This window comes from Caloenas nicobarica, chromosome 17, assembly GCF_036013445.1.
Source record: "Caloenas nicobarica isolate bCalNic1 chromosome 17, bCalNic1.hap1, whole genome shotgun sequence".
Classification (NCBI taxonomy): domain Eukaryota; kingdom Metazoa; phylum Chordata; class Aves; order Columbiformes; family Columbidae; genus Caloenas; species Caloenas nicobarica.
Genome location: NC_088261.1, coordinates 2,499,758 through 2,512,967, shown reverse-complemented (window position 1 = coordinate 2,512,967; position 13,210 = coordinate 2,499,758). Strand labels below are relative to the sequence as shown.

At 58.1% G+C, this 13,210-nt stretch overlaps 1 protein-coding gene across 1 annotated transcript; it reads right to left on the bottom strand.

Annotated features, from left to right (window-relative positions):
- Positions 1–2,259: 2,259 nt before the first annotated feature.
- TBX2 (T-box transcription factor 2) lies at positions 2,260–12,316 on the bottom strand. The gene is made up of 7 exons (XM_065647045.1): positions 11,610–12,316; positions 10,639–10,906; positions 8,078–8,224; positions 6,822–6,898; positions 6,571–6,740; positions 4,665–5,278; positions 2,260–3,777 (listed from the first exon to the last, which is right to left on the bottom strand). Exons 1-7 carry the CDS (start codon positions 11,972–11,974, stop codon positions 3,331–3,333), a joined length of 2,088 nt encoding a protein of 695 aa, XP_065503117.1. The 5' UTR covers positions 11,975–12,316; the 3' UTR covers positions 2,260–3,330.
- Positions 12,317–13,210: the final 894 nt, after the last annotated feature.

Here is a 13,210-nt window from a genome sequence, read left to right as displayed (position 1 = left end):
GCCACTAACACTAGTGAAATCCTCATTATTCGGTGATCTCACCATGTTGATGAGGCAGCACCAATGTTACCTGCTGGATAAACACCAGCACCTTCTGCCAGACAAGGGTCACCGGAGCACCCAGTGCTTTCTTTTGGGGACTTGACAGTGGCCACAGCACACAGCATGGCCAAGCCAGGTTTTGTTGAGTGCATTTTAGGGTGCAGAGCAGCAGAGCCATTTGGGGTGCTGTGCTGGGTGTGCCCTCGCAGAGCCTCCCAGCGCCTTTTCATAGCCGAGGAAAATAATCCCAGCACAGTGCATGACTAATAAGTAGCTGCTCGTCACACTGTTTGAATAGGATTTTTCAGAGCCTGGGTTTGGCCACGGCAGGCCTGGAGCAGCTCGGCTCCTGCCGAAACGCCCCGCTGCCCACACCCCATGCCTGGGGGGAGCCAGGCCCTGCTTCCTGCCTTCCAGAACCGTCCCTCGAGGTCACCATCTTGAACCCACACTCTGCAGGGAGCACTTTTCCATCTCCAGTGAAGAGAAGCTTTGTGCTCAATAGGCGGGTTGGGATGCCCTGCTGGCCCTAGTATTTGGCCCCTGAGGAGGAAGCAGCGTTTAAACCTTCATTGTCCCTTGGACCAGGCTGGACAGTGTGGCTGTCTCCGATGTGTCAGGACAGCAGGAACCTGAAATGAGGCTCTGCCAACGCTGGCTCTGTTCAGCAGCACAGGTACCATTTCCCCACTGTGCTTGCTCTAGCCAGCTTAGTATAAACCCAGCATGGCCAGGAGGATGGTGGCAAGGGCTGGGGAGCCCTTACACCAGCACATGCTGTGCCCCCCCCTTGCTAAAAATAGAGCCCGTTAAATTGTTACTCATCTGAGTGATGTTTATTCAGAAATGATCCCGCAAGCTTAATTTTAGTAACCACGCTTCCCTCCTTCTGTTTAAGCAGTTGCCACCCTGACAGTCCCCCACACACACATTGATGGAAACGGCTCTGCTCCTCTTGGGGAGCCACAGTAGCTCCTCTCCCGCCGTCGGGGAGCACAGCCCCAGCATCTCCCCTCAGATGCTACCACGATGGGGTGGGGGTTCCACAGCCCGTTCCTTGCCTGCAGGAAGTGCCCTCCGGAGTGCTGAGGTGGGAGTACGGGGGAGCCCGGGGAGGAGCCGCGGCCGCGCACGACCCTCCCCGTCGGGGCTGAGCGGCGGCAGGTGCACGGCGGTACCAGCAGAGGGCGCCCTGCGCCCGGCGCTGCGCTTCCGCGCCCGAGGGGGACGCGCCCCCGCCCCCACCCGCGACTGGGTTCATAAATCTTCCCCGGAACGGGAGAAGGGTAATTGGTGAGGAAAAGGGCTGTTTGCGTCCTCCTCGGCCGAGCCCCACAACGCCCCGAGCGGCTCCGGGCGTGGGGGCAGACGTGGGGACCCACAGCCCCCGCCCCGGGGCAGCCCCATCCCCGACGGTACCGCTGTGCCCAGGTCATCCCTTCCCCTCCGGTGCCGACGTGACTAGAACACCCCGATCCCCGCCGGTCCCGGTGTACCTGAGCGTTTCCCGTTCCCGCCGGTCCCGGTGCGCATCCCCGCAGCACGGCGGGACGGTACCGGCGTGCCCGGACCCTGCCCTCCCGGAGCGGCACCGGCGCGCACCCCCGGGCAGTCCCGCTGCACCCCGAGGACGATGCGGGTAGATCCGCACCCGCGCGGAGGTCCCGGCGCCGCATCCTCCCCCGATGCACCCGGGACATCCCCGTGCGCACCCGCGAAGGCACCCGCTAACGCACCCGCGAACGCCTCCGCGCTCCACCCTGCGCACCTGCCGGGTCCCCCCCCGCGGCGGGGCGGCTTGTGAGGCGGGCAAAGGCCCTGAGCGCAGAAATCCCGCACTGGGCTGAGCCGGTGGATGTTCCTCGTCCCCGGAGCCCCCGCGGAGCGCTCCGCCGGGGAGGGCGGCCGCGCACCTCGGGGCATTTTCATCTTTCCGCATCAAACGCGGTGCCCGGTAGCCCGCGCTATGGCCGGGGAAGCTGCCGAGGGTGCGCGGCCCCTTCCGCCGCCGCGGGAAACGAGCTCCGGTGTGGGCCGGGCTGCCCGCGCAACGCTGCGCACCTGCGGAGGAGCGGCGGCCCCGACGGGGCGGGGCGGCTCCGGAAAGGCGGCGGGAATGAAACAGGCGGGAGCCGGCAGGACTTCTCCGAGTAGTTTTTTTATTGAAAGATGTGAGAATTGATCAAAACTGGACAGACAGATATCTGAGTAACCAGCACGTTGCAAATCATGTATCTTTTTATTTTAAAACAAATATAGAGCACAGTCCCGTGATATCTAAATTTATTATACTTTTTTTTTAATGTTCTGGAGTGAAAAATAAAAACCTGAGGTTTATTCCTGCATTCTCTATACCCCGCACTGAAGCGATATTTTAGTTACGTTTTGGATTCATGTTTTCTTTTCTTGCGAAAGTCCATTAGAGAATTGAACTCTTGGTTTCAATTACTCCAAAAATTTGTTTTACTGGTGGCACATGATTGTCCTAGAGAACAGGCGGGATGAACAATATTTTAAAACACAGTTAAAGAAACCAATATCTCCTTCAATCACAAAGAGCTAAATAGTTTTCATTTACAATATATATGTTAATGTAAAATGAAAAAAAAACAAAAACAAAAACAAAACAAAACTTAAATGCGATGAGTTAAACTCTAAATATTATGTACACACCAATGTACAACTCTGAATAAATTAATACCAATTTGCATATTCTGGGATCCTTATAGCTTATTTACACAAATTACCATTTATTTCATAAATATCTGCCCGGGTACCCGCAGGGCTCCCCCCGCAGTACCAGCTCTGCGCGGCGGTGGCCGCCGAGGCGATTTATTTGCCGTGTTTCCTTTCTTATTTCTTTTTACTTTTAATTATTTTTTCCTCCTTCGCCTCTTGCACAGATGAGGTTTCAACCCCTTTCTCCACCCCGGTACTGGGGCCGGGGCCGCCCCGTCCACCGGGTGCCTCAGCGCCGGCTTGTTGACCCCCCAGAGCCGCCCAGTGCCCGGAGCGGGGGAGCGGAGGGGCCGGGGGGCTCCGCGGCTGTGCTGGAGCGGGGGGAGCCGCTCCCAGCCCCACAGCCGGGGGGCGGCTGAGCCTTGTGCTCCCACCTCTCACTCCTGGCTGTGGGGTGGTGGGTCTGCTTGCCCGGTGGGGCTCCGTCCCTCTACTCCAACCCCCCATCTGCCCCCGAGCCCTCTCTCCGTAATAAATATTTATACTGTGCTGTACAAAATACCAGTGCTTCTCCGTCCCCCCGGGAGGGCTCACTGCCCACCCCACCGGTCACTTGGGGGACTCCCTGCCGGGTGACAGCTCTCGCTGGCTCTCCAGCCCGCTCACCAGTCTCTGGATGTTTTGCAGTTCATTGAGGGATTCCTTCAGGGAGCCCTTGGGGGAGGCGGTGGGGCGCTGGCTGCCCGCCTTGTGCAGGGGCACCTCGGGGAGGGGGCTGGATTCCCGGCTGCTGCCGGCCTTGGAGCCCTCGGAGCCGGGGTTGAGGCTGGCGGGCAGGCCGGTGGTCAGCAGGTTGGTGCTGGGAGGGATGGTGACCGGGAGCTGGTAGGGGCTGAAGCGCAGGCGGGGGCGGCTGCTGCCCAAGAAGGGGTTGCGGGAGAGCGGCCCAGCAGCCGCTGCGCTGGTGGCCGGCATGGCCGAGGCGGCCGCCGCAGCTGCCGCCATATAGGTGTAGGGGTAGGGGAAGAGTCCGCCGAAGGTGGGCATCGGGATTCCCTGCAGAGAGAAAGAGAGAGGGGTGAGAGATGTGCCAGTGTTCCGCTGTATCCTCCCTCCTGCCTGTCCCCGAGACAGTGTTCCCTTGAGAAAGCCAAGGGAAAGGCAGACACCTTGGTGTAATCATAAAAACACAGCGTGGGGATATTCCTGTAGGACAGGCTGAGGGAGGGGATACAGCTGGGGAGCCCCATCTGACCCAAACTGACCTGGGCTGGTACTGTTGGGCCCAAAACCCCCGCCACGACCTGCCCCATCCCTGCCCCTGCACCTCCTCGCACACTGCATGTCCCCATCTGTGCAGCATCACAGACCTTTAACCACATTAAAACACATTGTTAAGTATGTTCGATAAATTAGGGTAGTTCAAAGACATCTTTATGCGTTTTATCATAGGGTCTGGCAAAAGCAACATGAGTGCAGAAGCTGCTTTGGGGCTGGCAGGGAGGTGGGGGCTGCTGGATGGGGACAGCCAGGTCAGGCAGGGCCATGGCTCCTTACTCTGCCCCTGCATGTGGGGGAAACCATACAGCTGCAAAAAAAAAAAAGGAAGATTCCATCTCAAATCAGCCCCAAGGTCAATATGTCCCCCCTGTCCTGCCTGTGCCACACCAGGCAGCACGTCAGGGGTCTGGCGGAGCATCAGCCCCTTCGCCCCATGGGCTGCAGGAGGCATGGAGGAGGCTGGGGGCACCAGCAGTTCCTGACTGGCACTGGTCCCCTCTTTGTGTCCCCACACTGGGGGTGATGCCGTCCTGGTCTGCCCTGTGCCCCTGAAGTGCTCTGCTCATTTGAGGAGCTTTGAGGAATGACAAGGAGAGGAGAGCCCAGAGCCTGGATGGACAGTGGGAGGGGGACAGAGACACGGGGTGGGTGTGGGGGCTTACCTGAGAGGCCAGCATGTGCTGGGAGAGATGGAAAGGGAAGGGGGTGGCTGTCCCTGCTGCGCCTGGGGTGGACGAGAGGGCTCCGTTCTCCAGGCTGCTCCCGCCAGCCACCGAGGCCAGCAAGTGTCCCATGCCCATGGCAGAGAAGGCGCCGGGGGCCATGGCGAACTGTCCCGGGTGGATGAAGAGGGGCTGCCCAGCGCCCAGGGGGCTGAAGAACTGCTGCCCATGGAGGCCAGAGAGCGTCAGGCTCTGCAGGTGCCCGGCACTCAGGTGCGGGGGGCTGTCCGTGTGCACCATCAGTGGGGCGAAGGCCTCCTTGCCTAACCCGCCACCTTCCGCATCCTTCTTGCCCGGGTCCGGCTCTTTCCTCCGTCCTTCCATCTTGTCCTTCTCCAAGCCCCGCGTGCCGAACAGGCCCTCGCCAGGACCCTCCCGGGGGGACACACCATCCTTGACCTTCTCCGGGCTGCGCCTCTCTTTGCTCCGCTCCTCTGGGCAGCGGGGGCTGCCGCGGGGCGTCGTGTCCTCCCCACCGGGGCTGATCGCTGCTGTCGGCCGCTCCTCAGGCGCCTTCTCCACCTCCGCATCGCTGTCAGCCCCTGGCTTTTCCTCTGCAACGGGATGGAGGGGCACAAGGTCAGAGCAGAAGCACCCAGGGGAGGTGAGCAGTGCATCACTTGTGAGGGCCCTGGCGTCGGGGCGAGATTGTGGTGGCAACGTCCTGATCATTCTTAATGGGAGAAACTCATTTTGGGGTCAGCAATGGGCCCTCACACCACGATTGCTCTGGGGAAAGGGGATTAACAACAGCAGTCTTGTTGCTTTGCCAAACAGGAAAAACATGTTTGATGGAGGACCAAAATGTATTACGGCATCGCTCTCGTTAACTGCAAACTCAAAGCGGGCTGTGGAGCGGGGGATGAAGAGAGTGCGGGCGGTTGGACAGAGCTGGAGGAAATGGTCCTGTATATATTTAATTACATGGAGCTGATCAACAGTGCACAGTGGATTTATTCCAAATGTGTAGGTTGACGCAGGTTAAAGAGATAGTTTTAAGGTAATATATATGGTACAGACTTTCCTAAAATGGGCTTCAATTTAAAAACCCACTGAGGTCTCAGAGGAGGAAGGGAGATGAGAGGCAAGGGGATGGCAAAGGCGAGGAGAGCAGAGCCCCTGCCCGATCAGCTCCCGCTAAACAAAAAAAACGTTTTGGTGCGGGTTAGGTGAAGCTCTGCAGGCTGGGGCGAATATTCGGGGAAGCCTTTGAAAGAGGAGAGGGGTGTAATAAACCCTCCCGCCAGCTCTGGGAGGAGGGGGTTGCAGTTTTGATGAAGGTTTGCAGGGAATCGGGCTGGTGGAAAGTTTAAAGAGCGGCAGATTGATAGTGCGGCAAGACAAAACCCAGCATCTAAAAACTGCAGTGTGGGAACTGCTAGTTTATGTTCATTTACTAGCTTGAAGCCCTGGAGCTACAACATTTTTCCCCTTTCAAATGTATTAATTTTTTTTTCCAGGGAAGTCTGAACTAGCCATGAAAGGCAGGGCACACACCAGCGAGGAAACGGGCAAACACGTCTAGCACACGGGCTGCTTTGCCATTTCTTCTTGTTTACACTAATGTATAAACAGGAAAACGTTGCAACCCATGAATGCCATTCGCGTTTGCTCTGTTCTTGTCCTTTCAACCCTCGGGCTCCTTCGTGCCCATCCCCATCTTTTTTCTCTGCTGGTTCGGCCTCTCTTCCCCACAGAACCCGGCACCCACTGGCCCCGAGCGAGCAGAAACCCGACATTTGGGCAAATTTGGGAATTGAGGCTCTCTCCGGCCTCCCCCGTTTTTTTCCCCGACGCCAGGGAAGCCAGAGGAGGATGGGAGCCGAGCGGGGGGTCGCCCCGTTACCTCTGCCGCTGCCCTTGAGGCGCAGAGGGCTGGGGAGGGGGCCCACGGGGGAGTGGAGGGCGTCGCGCACCGCCGAGGGCTCGCAGGAGGAGGCGTCCGACTCGCCGCCGTCGCGGTCGGGCTTGCAGGGCTCCTCGTACATCCGCAGGGACGGCAGCGACAGCTGCTTCCTACGGGGCGAGAGGCAGCGTCGGGCACGGCCCGGCCCTCCGCGGGCGCCGAGCGGAGGGGGACGCACGGACACCCCTTACCTCTTCTCCCGCCGGCCATTGCCCGTGTCCCGAAAGCCCTTGGCGAAGGGGTTGTTATCGATTTTCAGCTGGGTGATCTGTTGGGGGGAGACGGAGAAGAAAGGCGGCGTGAAGCCCTTGCCCGCCCCCCCACTCGCCGCCGTCGGGGAGCACGGGGTGCGCTGCACAGGCTGCGAAACGCACCGCGGCCCCGCTTTAACACACCGCATGCTTTATTAAAAATGATGCTGAGGTTTGGGCTTAAATTATTAATAGAGTCTTAATGATAGGAAGTTATTTTTCACGACCCCCCGGAGAGAAGATGGCGACTGAGCCGCGCGGCGCTGGTTAAAAGCTATTCTTATCCCTCCCCGCCACGGGCTTCTGGGGCCGGCGACATTAGGGCGCTCAATAATGCATGGCTCTGAAACACGGCCCCGAGAGGGGCGCTGGAAAAAGCCATGGCTGCCCGGCCCCGCTGCAACCCCCGCCCGGCCGCCCCGGCCCCGCCGCATCCCCCGCCTGCTGCCGCCCGACCCGACGGGGCCCACCGGCCGGTGGCTGCCCCGCGCAGCTTGCGGCGGGCGAGCAGACAAAGTGCTCTTTAATCGATTGTGACTCTTCGCCATAAACTTTACGATGGAAACAAGCCCACCAGGACCCTCAGACAGAGCTGTCAATTAGCATCAGCAACCAGGGGTGGAGGTGGGGGTCAGCTTTTGGGTTAAAACACACACACACAACCCTTGGAGGGGGCTGGCAGAGGCTCTCCGCTCCCCACCAGGCTCTCCTGGCTCTGCTGCTCACAGGGTAACACTTGCTAAATCACGAAAGCAACTAAAATTAGCTTATCTGGCTCTATTTTTTTGGCTCCTCCTGAGCCCAGGGCACCTTCTCCATGAGGCTGCCCAGGCTGCGGTGCTGCTCTCTGTGAGCTGGGCCTGTGGCAAAGACTCCCGCGGCCCAGAAAAGGTGCAACAAAGTCCAGGAGGAAATTATTAATAGTAATAATAGAAATATTAATAATAACAGTGGATTTAGTACTAGCAATAGCAATAATAATAGCAGTATGAAGGGCACCTCCTGCTCTGAGGGCTTGGGCTTTAACCTTTCTCCTGTTGTTCCCTTTGGCCACTCTCCCCAAAAACATCCTCACAGACACGCACATACACAAATACACCCTAATAAGAGGTAAGGGATGGGACAGGGGTGAGAGCAGGAGTAGGGGACAGGGAATGGGCAGGGACAGGGAGAGCCCAGGGGCTGCCCGGCCGTACCTTGTCATTCTGGTAGGCAGTGACGGCGATGAAGTCAGTCTCGGGGAACACGTAGGTGCGGAAGGTGCTGTAGGGCAGCTTGAGGATGTCGTTGGCCCGGACTATGTGGAATCTGGGCTGGTACTTGTGCATGGAGTTCAGGATGGTCTGAGTGGGCGAGAGAGCACAACCCGCAGCTTGCCGTCAGCCTCATGGTCCATGTTACATGCATTTAGCTACCTCCCCCAGAAAATCCCTGTTCTCCCGAAAACAACCAAAAAAAAAAAAAATTCACCGTGAGGAAGGAATGCCGATGGATGCCAGAGGGAGATTTCTTTTTTTGTTTATGCCATTGCACGATCTGCCCCCAAATAAGGAGGTCAGGGGAAGGCAGGCACAGAAGCATCTTTGCGGGTGTTAAGCACGGCAATAAAGCAGAAAAAGGGATCTCCTCGTTTTATTACAACCCTACAAAAGCGAGGCGAGTTCCCGACACATTTCTCGGCACTTTTCATATTTCCGTCCTTAAAAAAAAAAAAACAAACCTCTACCTCACCACCACAAAAAACTAACGTTAAAAAGCCTCTCGATTCGTGTCGATGGCGGCAGAAACCCGTGCCAGCCCCAGCCAGCGCCTGCGACGTGAAAGGAGCGTTTCACCATGAGCCATGTTAAATTTATGTCTCGGAGCAACGCTGCAGAAGGAACAGACATTTTTTTTTTTTCCAACCAGGTGTCTGAAAGCCTCGACAACACTCAAAGCCATTCTCTACCCTATTGCCTCTTCTTTTTTTTTTTTTTTTCCTTTTTAAAATCCAAACCGAATACACCGCTATTTGGCTGAGGATTTTTGGAAGCGGCTGAACCACCCGGGCCGCTCCCCGGGGGCAGCTCCGACCCCCTGCCCCTCACTGCCCGCACCGCTCAACGTTTTCCTGCCCGATAGTGATTAAATAATTCCCCAACCTGCTGTGGTAGGGCTGAAATGTAGTATTTACCGACCGGAATTGGTAAGGGGACGGCGAAAGCTTGAGTAATTGTTGTCAAATAACGACGGCCAAATGGCTAAATAATTATCACTTCATTTCGTTTTAGAAGGCAATAAAAAAAAATCCCCCTTTTTTTAACCTCAGCAATAATCACCTGTCGGATCGCTATTATATTGATATCATCTACACGGGATTTATCACGAAAACGGTGCAGAAAGTATCATTCAGCTGTGCAAATCTGCATTTCTTTTAAAAAAAAAATAATCATCCCTCTCTGACCAGATGGGCACTGGCTAAACCCTCATCTCCCAGATTTAACACAGTCCGGATTTTGGACAACGACAGATAACAGAAATCTTTAATTGAAGGAGACGAACCGTTAAAAACACTGAATCGAACTAGTTTTTCCCCAGTATCAAAAAATGCTATATTTTAGACTCTTTCTGTATCGATTTACCTTGCTCTCTATAAATAACCTTGCAATGTATTATTTAAGGAAGACTCTGTTTCCTGCCTTAAAATGAAAAAAAAAAAAAAAAAAGACAGAGAGAAAAGTTACCGGGGAGCTCCTGAGCGCTCGCCCACCTGAACGCCGTGTCCCGCGGCTCTGCCGGCCCCGGCTCCCCGCTAATTACCGTATCACCAACGCTGGACGATGAACTTTCCTTTTATCGACCTAAACGCTTGTCTAGAGACTAAAGATAGCCGGCTTGTGCGCCGTGATTTTTTCACCCGTGCATTCAACCAGGATCACGCTCTCCTAGCGTTTTGACCCCGCTTTCTGCAGATCTCTGCAAATTGCCAACACGCTTCCGTTTCTTTCTTTCTTTCCAAATCTCTCTATTTTTTTTGTTTGACTTTGTTTGGGCTGTTGCTTTTTTTGCCTTTATTTTTGACCTTGTTCGTTGGTTGGTTTTGGTCTTAACCTCCGGCAGGTGATGTAGATATGATCAATAGGGAAATTAATAGGGGCGTTTGGGAACCTTTCAGAAGCAGCCGGTGAGGAGCCGCAGCTGCCAAGGGCTATGGTCCTGCTTCCCGGCCGCAAAAACCCACCGCAGGTGCTGCCGCCCCCAGCACCGCTGTCCCGGCCCGGTGCGCAGTGCGGCCTGGGCTGCACCTGCCCGGCCGCCGCCCCGTCGGGGCTGCCCTCGCTGCATCCCCCGGCACGGCCTCGGCCCCGCACATTCACCGCCCCAAATCCTGCTCCCCGCAGAGTCCCAAGCGCCGGGGAAAGGCGGCAGAACAGGCCGCGGAAGCTGGGGATGAGGGAGCCAAGGGGACCCCAAGGCTGCTCGCAGTCAGACTTTCCATTTCCCCTCGGGGGAGTCATCCCCAGGACAGTGGGGAGCTGTCCCTCGGTGCCGGGTAGGAGCGGGGGCCGGGGGGCTGCGGGACAGCCAGGCCATCGCAGGGCCCGGCAAGGCCCCGCCGTCCAGCCCGGCCCCGTTTGTGCCGTTGCCATGGGGGGGAGAAGCCATCAAATCCCAGCGGTTCCCCCCGGACAGAGCAGGGCCGGCACTGTGTGGACCCCACTCCTTCTCCGGGGGTCCCTGCTCGGGGGGCTCTGCTCTGCCCCGCAGCCGAACTTACAAAGCCGTGCTTGTCCGAAATGTTGTTGGTGAGCTTGAGCTTGTGAAAGGCAACAGGTTTGGCCATCCACTGCTCCCCCGTGGCCGGGCTGTCGGGGTGGATGTACATGCGCTTGGGCATCTCCGGGTCGGCCTTCCCGGCGACCATCCAGCGGGAGTTGTGGAACTTGTACCGGCAATCGTCGGCCGCCACTATATCCATCAGCAAAATGTACTTGGCCTTCTTGTCCAGGCCGCTCACACGTACCTTGAACGGGGGAAACATCCTCCTGCGGAGAGACCCAGAGCGGTACAAGGCTGCTCCCGCCTGCCCGCCGCAGACCCCCGACGGCCGCGGCCCCGCCGAGCCGCCCCGCACCGCCCGGCCTCGGCAGCTGCTCTGAAACCACCATCTTTTAGTTTAGCTTCACTGAGGATTTCCAGCCTTTCTAACGTCCCGCTGCTTCTCACCCACTCTGCTGCCCTCACCCAGGGCAGAAAGCGGGGAAAAAGCTAAAAAATCCTATTCTGGGAAATAAGGAGCGAAAACGCATCCCGGATTTCACCCGATTTCTCTGCCCTCCGACGAACCGCTCCCCAGCACCCCGCCAGCCCCGGCGCTGCCCTCCCCCGGGGCCGAGGACACGGGCAGGGACGGGGACGACCCCGATCGCGGGGAAAGTTTGGCAAGAGGAAAGGAGGCGGCGAACAGCGGCGTAAACAAATACAACGGGGGATTACGGGCGCTCAATTGGCGCGCACAAATTTAATTTGGGATCGCACTCGGAAAACTAATAATTGGGGCGTATGAGAAAAGCTAGGAGTGCAAATACCTCCGAAAAAAAAAACAGGGATCGAAATTCCCCCCGTGAATTAATCGGAGCAGACTTGGGGAGCACCGGGGGAAGCAGGATGAAACGGAGGGGCGAGGGCGCTGCGCGGCCGCGCAGGTGCGGGGCGGGCTCCGCGGGGCTGCGCGGGACCGGCTCTTACCTCCCGGACTTGGTGATCACCATCTCGGTACCCAGCTTGTGAAACTGGTCCCAAAGCTCTTTGGCTTCCAGCGTTACTTTCGGGTCGTCTTCGACCTCCTCCTCGGGCTCCAGGCTCTTGAGCGAGCGCAGATGGGCGGCTTGGTGGTGATGTCCCAGGGCCGAGACGTGCAGCCCGGCCTCGGCCGCCCCGGCCAGCCCGGGGTCCGGCATGGGCTTTGCCAGCGCCGCCGGAGGCAGAGCCAGAGCGGGGAAAAAGGAAGGCTGGGCGGCTGCGAGGAAAGCGGACATGGGGAAGTCGGCCGGCCGGGGTGCGTGGAAGGGGTGGTAAGCCATGGCAGTCCCTGGGAAGGCTGGATCTCTCATCGGTGCATCCACAAATCCAGGAGAAAAAAAGGGATTCCCTTGACAAAAACGTGTGTGTGCGGGTTTAATTTTTTTTTTTCTCTCTCTTGCCCAGCGAACTCGCTCGAGTCTCTGGAAGAGGAAGGAAAATCAACAACACACACACAAAAAGCGTACACACACAAAAAAGCCAAAAAACAGCGGAACTAGATCTGGAAAAAAAATAAAAAGAAGATGAAAAAAAGAGAGGCAGTTCCCGGCTCCTGGGACTCCCGGTCTGCGGAGGGGAGACAGTAGGTCCTTATTTTTTGTTGTTGTTCTTGCAGCGAGGGAGAGCGAGCGAGGGAGAGAGCCCTCCCGGTAAAGTCCTTCCCAACACTAAAATAGAAACAAAAGCCGGCGCGGGGCTGCGCGGAGCGGCGCGGGGCGCGGCGGGGCAGGAGCGGCCGCGCTGCCCTCACACCCCCGCGGGCCCTGGCTGCGTCCCGGCGGGGCCGGCCCGGCTGCGCGCTCCGCGGACGGCGCTGGGGCGAGGGTTGCTCATGGCTAAAGGAGCCGGAGTGGAAACGGTTAGATCTTGTCCTGATCTCTGTAAAACTGTGACTATCTCACATGTCCTTCCTGCTCTGATCCGCCCGCTAATGAGCCAAGCCCCCTTGATTGCTGATTTTACGCGTTTCAGACCAATTGTGGATCTGCATAGGCGTGGTTTTGACAGCTCCGGCCAAGCTCCGGGGCGCGGGGCGGGGGGGTCGCGGAGGGAGGGAGGAAGGGAAGAAGGGAAAAAAAAAAAAAAAAGAAAAGAAAAAAAAAAGGAGAAGGTGTCGGAAGCATCGGCAGTAAGAAAACATGTCAACAGAATAAAATATTAACCAATGACAGAGAAAAGTGCTCGAAATCCCACCCCCGGCTCCTTTCCGCATACCGGGTCAGCCCTGGCTGCGCCGCGGCCGGGGAGCGGCCGCCGCCGGTGCGGGGACAGCGCGGAGCCACCTTGGCGGAGCGGGGAGCGGCGCCCGGGTCCGCCCGGCGCGGAGCCTCGGGGGCGGGGGGGCGGCGGCAAAGGGCCCCCACCGGTCTGTGCGGGGGCGGCGGGCCGGGGAGGGGGGAGCGGCCGGGGGAGCTCGGCGGCTGCCGTCTTACGACAGATCCTGGAGAGCGGATCGAGGTGGGGCGCGCCCCGCCCGCCGCTCCGCGCACAGCCGCGCACCGCCGCGCAATGCTGCGCAGCGCCGACGGGGCGGCCTCCGGGAGCGC